The sequence below is a fragment of the Ailuropoda melanoleuca genome, chromosome 8 (genome assembly GCF_002007445.2).
Source record: "Ailuropoda melanoleuca isolate Jingjing chromosome 8, ASM200744v2, whole genome shotgun sequence".
NCBI lineage: Eukaryota > Metazoa > Chordata > Mammalia > Carnivora > Ursidae > Ailuropoda > Ailuropoda melanoleuca.
The window spans coordinates 98,387,778-98,403,673 of record NC_048225.1 but is presented as its reverse complement, the minus strand read 5'-3'; the positions used below and the strand labels follow the sequence as shown (position 1 = coordinate 98,403,673).

At 36.5% G+C, this 15,896-nt stretch overlaps 1 protein-coding gene across 4 annotated transcripts in view; it reads right to left on the bottom strand.

Moving 5' to 3' along the window:
- Positions 1-15,896, bottom strand: part of NEK7 (NIMA related kinase 7) — a 156,368-nt gene that overhangs the window by 76,005 nt on the left and 64,467 nt on the right. Inside the window, exon 2 of one of the 4 annotated variants that reach the window (XM_034666987.1) lies at positions 1,765-1,841. The exons of the other annotated variants lie outside the window; for them this stretch is intronic. Coding sequence (XP_034522878.1) covers positions 1,765-1,767 — 3 coding nt within the window. The 5' untranslated portion in view covers positions 1,768-1,841. The remainder of the gene's footprint in view (positions 1-1,764; positions 1,842-15,896) is intronic. 4 annotated transcript variants of the gene reach the window in all.

Genomic DNA, 15,896 nt, shown 5'->3' with positions numbered 1-15,896 from the left:
GATCGAACTAGAGTTATTCTGCCCAAAGTCCTTTAGTAATTACTGGGAGGAGGGCATTTAGTACAAAAAAACCATGTTTGCAATTTGGTTATCTGGTTAGAACATGCTTAAAATAAAGTTTACAACTGCAAGACACATTAAAGAGAAGAATAACTGGTTCAAAGCCTATAAACCCTATGAGTTTGAAAGTACCTGGCTTCACGACAAAAGAAAATTGAGAAAGGGCATGGCTAATTCAGTACCCAGCATCTTCTAGAATTACTGAAATAAAGACTACACACCCCACAGAAGTATTTTCAAACAGATTAATTTTTGGAAGAAGTCTCAAAACATAGCTAATAAACATGGATAACATAAGTCTATATAAGTTGTTTCTCAATATTACTTTATCTCATAATTACTAACCATAAGACACCCATAACTCTTGACTTAAAGGGCATAATTAAAACTGTTCTTGGAAGCATTTACATTACATTTTTGTGGTAAATTACATTTAGCCTCATAATATTTCTGAATCTATATACTAACATATATTATAAAAGTATTCTGAAATATCAGAAACATAAAATAAAGACTCAAAATTATAGATAATAACTAAGAAATCAAACTCTAGAGCAAATGAAGCTTTATATAACACCTTAAATGTTCTGGTTTCTTACTAATGCATCTCTTGCTGATCTGAAAGCACTCTAATCATGTAACACCAAATCTTGCTAACTAATTGGGATTAACTTCTACGTGTCAGTCTGTGCTTACTGCTTCCTTCACATAAAACTTTTCTTTTTAAAATAAAATTCATTCTGTTGTGCCAGTGGTTCTTATTCTCACAGGTGCAGACTCTTTAAACAATGATTTCCTAGGACTAAATTAATTTCTTTAATTTGCTTTAAATTTGAAGGCAAGGACACTTAATGAGCAATAAGATAATTCAGGATAACATTATGATGACAATTCTCTCTCGGGAAATTAGAAGAGTCACAGCATGGACTCAATAAACTCCCCAGAGAGAAAATTATATCCTGATAATTCCTACTGGTATTGTTATCAATGATTTAATATACAAGCCAGTATTAATTACAATATTTAACATCATTAATAAGGTTTTCATCGTTATTGCAAATTTATCTTACTGGTGGTTTTCATATTACCAATTATGCAAGTTAATAAATTGCTTTATATTTTATATTAATATTATTGGATTTCTGCAAAATTCAACAGTAACAAACTTCAAAATGCCCTTCAATTTTATTTAGCAATAAAATTCATGCTCTGATCTTGAAAGTGATATTACACATCACCAAACTACTCAAACGAGAGTATCCTTTTAACAATATTTAACACAACTTCATCATATATTATTTTCTACGAACTTTCTACAAACCTCACTAGAAACCAAAAAAACAGAATGCAAAAAAATACCACATGTGCCAGCAAAGTCTAATGATCCATGCTTTTTCACATTTGAAAAATTACCTCCCTAAAATTTCTTGAACTATTTCAATGGCAACCAATTCCTAAAGATACTAAGTGTTGGAGATTTGCACCAGTTTGAACAATATGCCATTAATCATTACAACTGGCTTTTTATAAAGGAGGGAATTCGTTACAGCAAAAGAAAACTGAGTGACTAAATATAACTAATTATCTAGTTAAACATTTATAAGACCCTGGTATTTGTATCATTTAATCATTATTAGTTACACTACCTAGCATAATAATTACTATGTCTAAATTACGTAACAAAAATACTCTTTCCCACCTTACCATAAACAGAACAGCTGATTAATGACAAAGATTCTCCCATCTCTCCCACTCCTCCCATGAGCACCACCAGCTATAACCTGGAAAAATTAAATATGGCAAGGAAAAGTCTCTTACTGAGAGGAACACAGACAGGGAGAAATAGAGATAAGAGGTTTTCTAAAGTTTATTCATTTATTTCACAAGTATTAACAGAGGAAGGGATACAAACGAATGAATACATAATAAAAAAATAAACAGAAAGGAAACAAATACATAATAGTATCTAATATTTATTCTGCATACTTAAGTACTATGCAGAGAAATATAATAGAGTGTTATAATGGAAAATGAGGGGACGGTTAGTTTAGATTGGGTAATTTAGGGATGACCTTACTGAGGAGGTGACATTTACACTGTAATTAAAAGACCACAAAGGAAGCAGCAGAAAGAACAGATGGAGAAAATGTCTCAAGAATGATCTTCGTGTGAAAAGGACTGTGGCTGTAATACGGAACAAGGGGGACAATGGTAAGGAATGAGGTTCAAGAGGTAAGTAAGCACTGACAAAATTACACAGCACTCTGGTGGCAAGAGTAAGGACTTTGAGGTTTACAGGAAGCACTGTGTTCTGATCTACTATACTTTTTACAAAGGTAACTCACAGGGCTGCATGGAAAAGGAACTGGAGAAGAGGATGAGTAAAGCTAGAGTGGAAGCTGGGGGACAGGACATAGGTAATGGACCTGGGAATTATAGTGAGATAGGACAGCAGCTGGAATCAGGATATGATCTTGATATACAAAGGAACTGCTGATGAATATAAGAAGTGAGTGACAGAGAGAAATCAAGGATAAATCATAGATTTTTGGCAGACAGATCTTGATGTCATTTACCGGGATAAACAAGGCAAAAGGAGAGGCAGTTTGGGAAGAAGGTAGGCAATAAAAATGTAATAAAGATTATAACATGATATACAAACAAGCAATGGGTAGAGAAATCTGTGGGTCGAGTAATTACCAGCAGAAATTTGTCACTATCATAGTCATGGCTGACGTGGTCATCATCACCACTGACTAATGAGTGCTATGTGCTAAGCACCATACTGAAAGAAAGCTCCCTATCAACTCTATGAAGTAAAAAATACTCTTCTCATTTTTATAGATAACTAAGTTTTATAGATGTTAAATAACTTACTTTCCATCACACAGCTAGAAAGTGGGAGATTCAAGAACTCATCCTAGACAATCTGTCTTCAGAGCTCATGTTCTCAACCACCACACTACACAGCCAGTCCTTCTGTTTCGTTCCGGCAACTCTACAGATAAACGCTGGTGTGTTCCACAGGGTACTATCCTTGGCTGTCTCCTCTCACTTTACTCATTCACTCTGGGCAATCTAATTCACTATTCAATCTCACCCATTTATTGGTTCTGGAGGTTAGTGCTGAATTGATTCCAGGTATCCCCCACATCCTCTATTGGACACCCTACCATAACTCTCCTAGAAACTCCTCCTCCATTCCCTTGTTCTCCCTTGATCTATATCCCCTTGATCTATACTTAATGAGAACCAGTCAGGAAAGAAAGAGAAATGACGCATAATTAAATTTATTCTATATAAATGTGGCTGATTAAAGAGGGACTTATCAAAATTTCTAAATATAAGAAATACTTGCTTTATGAATACTTAGTGAGAAAGCTGTTTGAAACATAACCATAGTCACATGAAAAAGTCATAATATTCACATAATAATGATATAAAGATAAAATATAAAGATACCCTAAATGTAACAATTTTTTAATATTTTAATTCCAGTGTACTTAACATACAATGTTATATTCATTTCAGATGTACAAAACAGTGATTCAACAATTCCATATATTACTCAGTGCTCATCAAGGTAAGTTACTCTTAATCCCCTTCACCTATTTCACCCATCCTCCCACACTCATCCCCTCTGATAACCATCTGTTTTTGTTTTCTATAGTTAAGAGTATGTTTTTTTGGTTTGTCTCCCCCCTCTGTTTGTTTTGTTTCTTAAAAATCACATGATAGAAATCCTATGGTATTTGTCTTTCTCTGACATATTTCACTTAGGATTATACTTTCTAAATCCATGCATGTTGTTGCAAATACCAGGGTTTCATTCTTTTTTATGGCTGAATATATTCCATTGTACATATATATCACCTCTTCTTCATCCATCCATCAATGGGCACTTAGGTTGCTTCCACAATTTGGTTATTGTAAATAATGCCACAATAAACATAAGGGTGCATGACTCCCTTTAAATCAGTGTCTTTGTATCCTTTGGGTAAATACCCAGTAGTGTGAATATTGAATCATGCGGTAATTGTATTTTTAATTTTTTGAGGAACTTCCATACTGTCTTCCACAGTGGTGACACCAGTTTGCATTTCCACCAACAGTGCAAGAGGGTTCCTATTTCTCCACACTCTTGCGAATCTTGTTGTTTCTTATGATTTTGATTTTAGCTATTCTGAAAGGTGTGAGGTGATACCTCATCATGGTTTTGATTCACGTTTCCTTGATAATGAGTGATGTTGAGCATCTTTTCATGTGTCTGTTGGCCATCTATATGTCTTCTTTGGAGAAATGTCTGTTCATGTCTTCTGCCCATCTTTTAATTGAAATATTAGTTTTTTGGGGTCTTTTTGTACCTTCAGGTATGGGTAAGTTGTATAAGTTCTTTACAGACTTCGAATACTAACTCTATCAGATATGTCATTTGCAAATATCTGTTTCCATTCAAGTAGGTTGTCTCCTGGTTTTGGTAGTTGTTTCCTTTGCTGTGCAGAAGTTTTTTACTTTGATGTAGTCCCAATAGTTTTATTTTTGCTTTTGTTTCGCTTTCCTCAGGAGACATATCTAGAAAAATGTTGCTACACCGAATGTCACAGAAATTACTGCCTGTGCTCTCTTCTAGGATTTTAATAGTTTCAGGCCTCACGTTGAGGTCCTTAATCTATTCTGAGTTTATTTTTGTGTATGGTGTAAAAAAAATGGTCCAGTTTCATTCTTTTGCATGTTGCTGTCCAATTTTCCCAACACCGTCTGTTGAAGAGACTGTCTTTTTCCCATTGCATGTTCTTGCCTCCTTCGTTGAAGATTAATTGATGATATAATTGGGGGTTTATTTCTGGGTTTTCTATTCTTTTCCATTGATCCATGTGTCTGTTTTTGTGCCAGTACCATACTGTTTTGATTAGTTTTGTAATATAATTTGAAGTCTGGAATTGTGATACCTCCAGTTTTGTTCTTTTTCAAGATTCTCTTGGATGTTAGAGGTCTTTTGTGGTTCATACAAATTTTGGGATTGTTTGTTCTAGTTCTGTGAAAAATGCTGTTGGTATTTTGATAGGGATTGCATTAAATCTGTAGATGTAGAATAGACATTTTAACAATATTTGGTCTTCCAATCCATGAGCATGGAAAGTCTTTCCATTTCTTTGTGTTGTCTTCAATTTCTTTCATCAATGTTTAATAGTTTTCAGAATACAGGTCTTTCACCTCTTTGGTTAAGATTATTCCTGGGTATTTTATTGTTTTTGGTGCAACTGTAAATAGGACTGTTATCTTAATTTCTCTCTCTGCTGCCTCATTATTAGTGTATAAAAATGCAATAGATTTCTGCATATAGATTGTGTATCCCACGATCTCGCCAAATGAATTATCAGTTCAAATAGTTTTTTGGTGGGAGTCTTTAGGGTTTTCTACATATGGTATCATGTCATCTGCAAATAGTGAAAGTTTTACTTCTTCCTTACCAATCTGGATGCCTTTACTTCCTTTCTCTGTCTGACTGCTATGGCTATGACTTTCGGTACCACTTTGAATAAAAGTGGTGGGAGTGGACATATTTGTCTTCTTCCTGACCTTAAGGGGAAGCTGTTTTTCACCAGTGAGCATGACACTTTCTCTGAATCTACTGAAATGATCATGTGGCTTTTACCCTTTCTCTTATTGATGTGATGTATGATATCGACTGATTCATAAATACTGAACCACACTTGCATCCCAGGAATAAATCCCACTTGATCGTGGTGAATGATTTTTTTTTAATGTATTGTTAAATTTGGTTTGCTAATATTTTGTTAAGAATTCTGCATCTATGTTCATCAGAAATATTGGCCTATAGCTCTCTTTTTTTTGTTGTCTTTATGTGGTTTTGAAATCAGGGTAATGCTGGCCTCATAGAATGAATGTGGAAATTTTCCTTTCTATTTTTTGGAATAATTCGAGAATAGGTATTAATTTTTCTTTAAATGTTTGGTAATTCACTGGTGAAGCTGTTTGGTCCTGGACTTTTGTTTGTTAGGAGTTTTTGATTGCTAATTCAAGTTCCTTCCTAGTAATCTAATCTGTTTAAATTTTCTATTTCTAGTTTTTAGCAGGTTAGACAAGTTTTGGTAGGTTAGGTTTTGGTAGGTTACACATTCTAGGAATTTATCCATTTCTTCCAGATTGTCCAGTTTGTTGGCATATAATTTTTCATAATATTCTCTTACAATCTTTTTTATTTCTGTGCTGTTGGCTGTTATCTCTTCTTTCATTTGGATTTTGCGTCCTTTTTTTTTTTTTTTAATTAGTCTGGTTACAGGTTTATAATTTTTGTTGATCTTTTCAAAGAACCAGCTCCTGGTTTCATTTATCTGTTCTATTGTTTTTTTAGTTTCTATATCATTTCTTTATTATTTCCTTTCTTCTGCTGGATTTGGGTTTTGTTTGATCTTCTTTTTCTAGCTCCTTTAAAGGTAAGGTTGTTTGAGATTTTTCTTGCTTCTTGAGGTAGGCCTGTAATGGTATAAATTTCCCTCTTATCTGCTTTTGCTGCATTCCAAAGATTTTGGACTATTGTGTTTTCATTTTCATTTGTCTCCACATACTTTTTTTAACTTCCTCCTTAATTTTGGTTGACTCATTCAGTGTTTAGTAGCATGTTATTTAACCTCCACGTATTTCTGCTGTTTCCAGATTTTTTTTTCTTGTCGTTGATTTCTAGTTTCATTACACTGTAGTCAGAAAAGATGCATGGTGTAACTCATTTTTTGAAATTGTTGAGACTTCTTTTGTGACCTAACGTGATTTATTCTGGAGAATGTTCCATATGGACTTAAAAAGAATGTGTATTCTGCTGTTTTAGGAGAATGTTATGTATATATCTATTAAATCCATCTGGTCCAGTGTGTCAAAGACAGTTTTCTTGTTGATTTTCTGTTTAGATGAACTGTCCATTGATGTAAGTAGGATGTAAAAGTCCCCTACTATTGTATTATTGTATTATTATTATTATTATTGTATTATTATTATTAGTTCCTCTTTATATTTGTTATTAACTATTTTACCATTTGAGTACTCCCACGTTGGGTACATAAATATTTACAATTGTTATGTCTTCTTTTTGGACTGTCCCCTTAATAATTATATGCTGTCCTTCTTCGTCTCTTGTTACAGTCTTTGTTTTAAAGTCAATTTTGTCTGATATAAGTTTTGCTACCCCAACTTCCTTTTCGCATCTATTTGCATGATAAATGTTTCTCCATCCCCTCACTTTCAATTTGCAGATGTCTTTAAGTTTGAAATGAATCTGAAATGAATTGTAGGCAGCATATAGATGGGTCTTGTTTTTTTACACATTCCATCACCTGTGTCTTTTGATTGGAGCCTTTAGTCCATTTACATTCAAAGTAATTATTGATAGGGATATATTTATTTCCATTTTGTTATTTGTTTTGTTTGCTTTTGTGGATCTTCTCTGTTCTTTTCTTCCCTTGCTCTCTTCTCTAAGTTGGCTTTTTTTTTTTTTAAGATTTTTTTATTTATTTATTCGACAGAGATAGAGACAGCCAGCGAGAGAGGGAACACAAGCAGGGGAGTGGGAGAGGAAGAAGCAGGCTCAGTGCGGAAGAGCCTGATGTGGGGCTCGATCCCATAACGCTGGGATCACGCCCTGAGCCGAAGGCAGACGCTTAACCGCTGTGCCACCCAGGCGCCCCTAAGTTGGCTTTCTTTGGTGATACACTTGAATTCCTTTCTCTCTTTTTTTTTTTTTTTTGTATATCTATTATTGGTTTTTTATTTGTAGTGACCTTTAGGTTTGTATCTTCTGCATTTAGTAGTCTATCTTAAGTTGAAGACTGCTTAAGTTTGAACCCATTCTTTATGTCTCTCCTCCCCATGTTTTAGGTAGATAGCATCATACTTTACTTCCTTTTATCTTGTGAGTCCCTTGACTAATTTTTACAGATATATTTATTTTTTCTGGTTTTGTGCTTCCTATTTTTCTTACTCTTACTTATGGCCTCTCCTTTCCACTCAAAGACTCCCCTTTAATACTTCGTGTAGGACTGGTTTATAAGGTCATGAACCCCTTTCACTTTTATTTGTCTAGGAAAATCTTTCTCTCTCCTTCTATTCTAAATGATAACCTTGCTGGATAGAGCATCCTTGGCTGAAGATTTTTTTCCTTTTAGCACTTTAAATATATCATCTCACTCCCTCTGGCCTGCATAGTTTCTGTTGAAAAATCCAATAGATAGCCTTATGGGGTTTCCCTTATATGTAACTGTTTTCCTTTCTCTTGCTGCTTTTAAAATTCTTTATCAGTGCTTTTTCGCCATTTTCATTATTATGTGTCTTGGCATGGACCTCTTTGGATTGATTTTGCTGGGGGATCTCTGTGCCTCCTGAATCTGAATTTGGTTTCTTCTCCAAAACTGGGAAGTTTTCAGATATTACTTCTTCAAATATGTTTTCTGCCCCCTTTTCTTTGTCTCGTTTTTCTGAGATCTCTATAATGTAACTGTTATTATTCTTGATGTAGTCACTGAGTTCCTTAAGTCTATTCTCATTTTGCGTATTTTTTTTTTCTCACCTGCTCAGCTTGATTACTTTCCATTACTCTGTCCTCCTGGTCACTGATTTATTCTTTTGCTTCTTCTAGTCTGTTATTTACTTCATCTATTGTATTTTTAATTTCAATTATTGTGTTCTTCATTTCTAATTGGTTCTTTTTCATATCTGTGTTAAGGGTCTCGCTGATGTCTCCCACTCTCTTCTCAAGTCCAGTGAGTAGCTTTATGATCATTACTTTACATTTTCTATCAGGCATATTACTTGAGTCTCCATTTCACTTAGGTGTCTTGCTGTGATTTTGTCCTGTTTTTTCATTTGGGACATAATCTTCTGTCTCCTCATTTTGCCTAACTCTTGTGTGTCTGGTTCCGTGTTTTAGGAAAGTCAGCTCCATCTCTTGCTCTTGAAAGTAGTGGTCAGGACACGTACTTTTAACAAGGTGGTGCTGGTCCTCCTCTACAGGGGACATGCAGCCATCACAGAGACCTGGGCTGTCTAGGCCATTCCACAGATTGTATGTGGGTAGGGGATGCAGTTTTAACAAGGTGCATGTGTCCCCTGCAGGAGCTGACCAGCCGCTGCCACTTGGCCTGAAGTCTCACAAAGCTTGCAGTTGGGAGATGCAGTGTTAACAAGGTTTACACAGGTTGTCTAGGGGTAGAGGATCCGCAGCACCTGGACTGAGGCAGGACTAGCTGGAAGTGGCAGGAGGTGTGAGCAAGTTAGGTAGTGAATGCTGGTGCTGTGCTGGTTCCTGCAGGTGGCCATGTGCTTATGCTGGGGGTTGGGGAAGGGAAATGACACCTGCCAGCTCCTCTGTTCCTGGAAAAGTCCCTCAGGGAACTCCGAGTTGAGTAAATAACTCTCCCCCCCAAAAGTGCCAGCATTTTTCAAACTGCTGCTTCTAGGCTGTATCTCCAAGAGATCTCTAAAAGTGGGGACTCAGCTTCCTATGCCTTCTGGGCTCTCTCAGAGCTGAGCCTGATGATTTTTAAAGTTCCAGGCTTTAAATCATGCTGGTTGAATGAGCTCACCAAATTTGGCCCCTCTGATTTTCAATGCCAAATGCTATGGGATTCATCTTCACCTTGCAGGCTCCCCAGTGTGATAGTCTGTTTCTCACCCCTACCACACTTGTGGCTCCATCTATCCCTCTGGCAGCCAGACCCACAGGGTTTAGCTCCCCACTGCATCTCTGCCCTTTCTACCCTCTTCAATGCAGCCTCTTCTCTACATTTAGTTGTGGAGTTTGCTCTGCCAGTCTTTGGGTTGTTTTCTGGGTACTGACACTGATATGAGTGCTACCTAGGTGTATCCGTGGGACGAGGTGAGTTCAGGGTCCTCTTATTCTGCCATCTTCCCTGGAAGTGATATAACTGAATTCTAACAAATAGAACCCATACATTCAATGTTGCTCTTCAAAACAGGTGGCATGGCAGGATATAGACTTACTCCAGGAAGGCTTCTGATACTTAAACTAGGTTTGATATTCCTCCTTTAGACTTGTAATCAATTTGTGAACCATATCAAAATTATTGGTCTCATTTTAGAAGATTAACTCATTTTGGTCAAAAGAATACCAAGACTATTTACCTTTTTCACCAAGTAAATATAAATACTCGGCTCCAAAAGATTTTGGAACATTTCCACATATCAAATACACCCTCAAAAATGGAATGATTTCTTTTTTAAAGATTTTATTTATTTGGCAGACAGAGAGAAAGATGAAGCGCACAAGCAGGGGAAGTGGCAGGCAGAGGGAGAGGAAGCAGACTCCCCATTGAGCAGGGAGCCCGATGTGGGACTCGATCCCAGGACCCTGGGATCATGACCCGAGCCGAAGGCAGATGCTTAACCAACTGAGCCACCCAGGCACCTCATAAAATTGAATGATTTTCATCACTGTAATTATTAACTATGTATTACAGGCACTGTATGCAGTTCCAAATAAAGTTGGTAAACTATTTTGACTAATGCTGGGCTCATCTTTGCCCACAGCACTCTGAACATACTGTTCAAACAGAAAGACAGCAGATGAAAAAATATTTTTTTAAAGACAGATTTACTTATTAATTTGATAGAGAGGGAGAGAGAGCACAAGGGGGAGGGGTAGAGGGAGAGAGAGAATCCCAGGCAGACTCCATGCTGAGCATAGAGCCCAATGCAGAGCTCAATCTCACAACCCTGAAATCATGACCTGAGCTGAAACCAAGAGTCGGCCATTTAACCGACTGCAACACACAGGTGTCCCAGATGAAAGAATATTCACTGTATTCCCATTGCTTTTAAAATCATCTAACTTTCTCAAAGTATTTCCACCTACCCCTACATATGTAAATATGAACAATCTAAATTCAAAACTAAACTTTAAATATTTTGAAATTACTTCTCATTTGACAGCTTTATTATTCTATATTACAACATAGTCTTTTCCTAAAATAACTCTAAAGTAACTAAAATCTATATATTATTAACATAATATAGTTTGATTAATATTTAGTTGATGAAGTAAAAATTAAATTAACTTTCATTTAGAGATTAATTCATTCATCCAACAAATATTACTGAGTAGCCATTATCTACTATCATTGACATAAAATATGATCCATAAAAATGAACACTGCACTGCTGATATAGTATATTCTTTCTTTTAATTAAAGTATAATTGATGTACAATGTTATATTAAGGTTCAGGTTTATAACATATTTATTCAACAATTCTATACATTACTCAATGTTTACCACAATAAGTATAGTCACCATCTATCACCATACATTATTACAATATTATTGGCTATATTCCCTTTTCTGTACTTTTCATCTCTCTGACTTACTTTATTTTATGTAACTAGAAATTTGTACCTCTTAGTCCCTTCACCTATTTTGTCCATTCCCTCACCACTTCCCTTCTGGCAACCACCATTCTGTTCTTTGTTTTTAAGAGTTTGTTTTTTTTATAGTTTGTTCATTTGTTCTGTTTTTCAGATTTCACATATAAGTGAAATCATATGGTATTTTTCTTTCTCTATTGGACTTACGTCATTTAGCATAATACCCTATAAGTCCATTCACACTGTCATCAATGGCAAGATCACACCACATCTTCTTTATCCATTCACCTATCAATGAACACTTGGGTTGTTTTCATATCTTGGCTTTGTAAATAATGCTGCAATAAACATAGGGATGCACATATCTTTTCAAAGTATAATCTTATTTATATGAGTGTAATAAATAATCATTATTTTTTCTGAGACTAATCTTTTTGTTGTCTTCCAGATTATATACTTCCTCTACTATAACACTTTCCCTAGTATCTCTATCATGAAATGTAGTTTATATAACATTATAATGAGCTTTTATGCTCATTATGTTCCATTAGTGACTAAATATCCTTGAATACTATTAGCCCGTTACCTTGGACTTGGAGATGAAAAATAGCATACTATAAGCAAGACATGACTGAATCTGAGACCAAAATAAGAAATGACACAAAATGTGGCTGGAGAAGTAAAAGGAGACCAGATGATGCAAGACCTTCCAAGTCATATAACGAAATGCAGAATTCACCCTAAGAGCAATAAAAAGCAGCTCTTTAAGGAGTGTGAGATAATGAAATGTACACTTTAAAAGGATAACTCATGCTACAATGTAAAGAATGGACTAGAAATGGTAAAATGAAAGGTAAAGAGGTCAGTTACACAAAGTTTCTGCAATAATCCAAGCAAAAGGTGACAATAATTTAAACTAGAGTAGTACAGTCAGGATGTAGAGAATTAGCAAATCTGAGAGCTTTTTAGGAATTAAATCAAGAGAATGTGGAATTGCCGAAACATAAGATATGTGATTCCCTTGTTTGTAGTTTGGGCAATCAGATGGATGGTGGTGATAATCACAAGCAAAAGTGCAATCTTGGGCAAAATATAATAAATTTCATCTTGAAGACTAAGAGCTTGAGGTACCTATAAAAATATCAAGAGTCATGGTGATTAAGATCAAATTGGCCAGGAAATGTATGAGGAGCTTTCTCTGTGAAAGCTAAAGCATCACTGGCTTGGAGTCAGACAACCGTTGGTCAAATCCCAGCTCTACCACTTACTAGCTACGTTACCATGGGCAAACTAGCTACTTCATCTGAGCCTCTGCCTCTTATTGGTAAAGTGTGAAAAATAATGCTTTGTATGTTATGTGTCAGAAATAAATGAGGCAATGTATTCAAAATGCTTAGCACAAGGTAGGTGTATTGTAAGAATTCAATAATCAGGAGGTGCCAATAGTAGTGGCCATACCACCACCCCGGACAAAAGCAGGATGAAGGTGGTAAGACAGTGAGCCAGGTGGCCAAGTTTTCAACTAACGTGAGGGGTGATGAGGAGGGTAGAAGGTAACAGCTATCAGAAAGGTGAAAATCCTTTAGATGGGAAGGAGAAGCCTCAGTACAGCAGGCTTCCACCCTTCCCAACCTCAAGAGAAAGTAGTGATCAGAAAGGGATACTGTGGATGGAGAAGGCTACTGTTGCTTCCTTCTGATCTTTATGGTTTATGGCTCTTAGAGAACAAGTAGCCTCTACTTGAGAGGGCTATGAGGGAAAAGCAGTATCCTTGGGGGAAATAGGTACATTCCAGTTAAAAACAAAGAAGTGAAAAAAAGTTCAATAAGAAATGAGGGATGTGGGTGGTCACTTATACAATGAAAGAGAAATTCTGTAGATATTTGTATATTTTAATATTCATATTCAAAAAGGTGGTGCTTAGAAAGAGAACTGATTGATTTCACACCAAGTTTATATTCATTCAACAAATAACTACTGAATGTCTACTATGTGCCTGGGTACCGATCTAGGGACAAGGGATAAAGCTTATACTCTGGGAAACAATGACAATGAACGAAACAGAAAGTGCTAAGGTGATAAATTCTATGGTGAAAAATACAGCAGCAAAGCCATACTGGGTTGGAGTGAAATTTCAATTTTCATTGAATGATCAAAGTAGGTGATATTTAAATATATACTTGAAGATGAGTGAGCGAGCTGATGAGAAACTACTAGAAGGTTTTAAACAGACATCATTTGACTATAATGTTATATTTTATATTTAAATTTTGTATAACTTTGTAATGGCTTCTGTGTTGAGAGTGAAGAGAGGCAAGGGTGGAAGCATACACCAAGTGGCAGGCTATCACAATAAGGCACGCGAAAAATTAAAATAATTTTGACCAGAGTGGTAGCATAGAATAAGAAGTATTCTGATTCTAAATATATTTTAAAGCCAGAGTCTATGGGATCTATTAACAGATTAGATACTAGATGACAGGATGGAAGGGAGTCAGGAATGTCTCTCAAAATTTTAGCCAATGGACTTCCCACTAATTGTGATAGAGAAGTCTGTAGGGGGTGCCTGGGTAGCTCAGTCAATAATGCATCTGCCTTCGGCTCACGTCATGATCCCGGGGTCTTAGGATTGAGCCCAAGGCTCAATGTCAGGCTCCTTGATCAGCAGGGAGCCTGCTTCTCCCTCTCCCCCTGGCTCATGCTTGCTCTCTCTCTCTCTCTCTCAAATAAATAAATAATATCTTTAAAAAGAGAGAGAGAGAAGACTGTAGCTAGAACAGTTTTAGGAGACTATTTAGAGGTCAGTTGCAGACATGTTAGGTTTGAGACATGCAAGTATGCAAGTGGATACATGAGTTTGGAATTCAGGACAGAAGTCTGGGTTGAGATATAAATTTGAGAGTCACCAGCTAACAGATCATATTCAGGATCCTGAATTGTTCAGAGGTTCAGCAGGTGAAGAGAAATCAGCAAAGGAGGGACCACTAAGACAAGAGAAAAACAAAGTTCTTGGAAGCTAAGCAATGAACACGCTTCAAAGAAGAAAGGATGATCAACTCTTATCAAATGCAGCTGGTAAGTCAGGACGATGAGGCCTGAGAACCGACAGCTGGACTGAGTAACATGGGAAGTACAATCCTGGCAAGAGCAATTTCAGTGGCTCGGGAGAAAGCTGAACTGGAGTACATTTCAGAGAGTGAAAGGAGAAATGAGACAAAACTACAAATAAATCTTTCTAGGAATTTTGCAATAAAAGGCAGCAGAGAAATAGGTCAACAGCTGGAGAGAAGGACTTCAAAGGCTGTTTTTTTTTAGTTTGTTTGGTTCAGTTTGTTGTTTGATGGAAGAAATAACAGCACAATGGTATGTAATGGGAAGGACTCAGTAGAGAAAGCTGAAATAAGCAGGGGATGGAGATGGGATCTGGGGCTCATGGGAGCACTGGCCTTTGAGAGCAGTTGGCTCAGTTCATCTGATAACAGAAAAGACAGATCATATGAGTACAGGTCCTGGGAGGAGGATACCCATGGTAGGAATCTGTGGGTGGTCTCTCCTGATTGTTTCAGTTTTTTTAAGTGAAGTAGGAAGCAAGGGCATTAGCTGAGGGTGAGGACGGGAGAGAAAGAGATGGGGGCTAAGGAGAGAAAAGATGAAGCAGTCACTGGGGAGCCAGGGAGTTGCTGACATATGTAATTAAGGGTTACTTGAGGTTCATGGTCATGAATTTAAACTATGGCAAGAGTCTTCTTTCCTCAAAACAGCTGCTGCTCAATCTCCTGTACCTTTATCAATAACGTTATTTCATGAACTAAACTGTTAAAAGGAGAACATTACATATAAACTTATATAGACTCCCCAAAATAGAAGCTCTATTCGATACTATAAGATAGGTGCCTTGGCAAAATCAATTTATCAAAAGAAGCCAAATGATGAACCTTATTTCACAAAGAAAGTAATTCTATAAGATAAGCTAAAGACAGGGAAAGGTAATACAGTTATCATGTCCAAAAATCCTATCTACTCCACAGAGTCTACTGGGGGCTGTGTTGCTCTGGCCCACAATGCACCTGGATTACTAGCCTGACATGGTATGAGGTAAACCTCATCTCACTGCTTCACGCTCCTTTCACAGAGATGCAAAAGCACAAGTGGACTGTAGCTTGGGCTGCCATGAAACTTTTAGGAATGGTCAGTCTACCTTGCTGCCTGGATTAGAAAACAGCAAGACAAGATTTTCATACCTTTCAAGCTGTGTAACAAAGACCGTCTACTTTTCTACCTGTAAATGTGGGATGTTCTCCCTCTTTCACAGGTAGCCAAAATGTTACACTAGTTATCTACAAATTTACAAATAATAATTACAATCTAAGCCCTCAAGATTATTACTATTAAAATTAATCCTCCTTCTAATCACTCCCAGAAATCATTAGAACTGTACTGATTAAT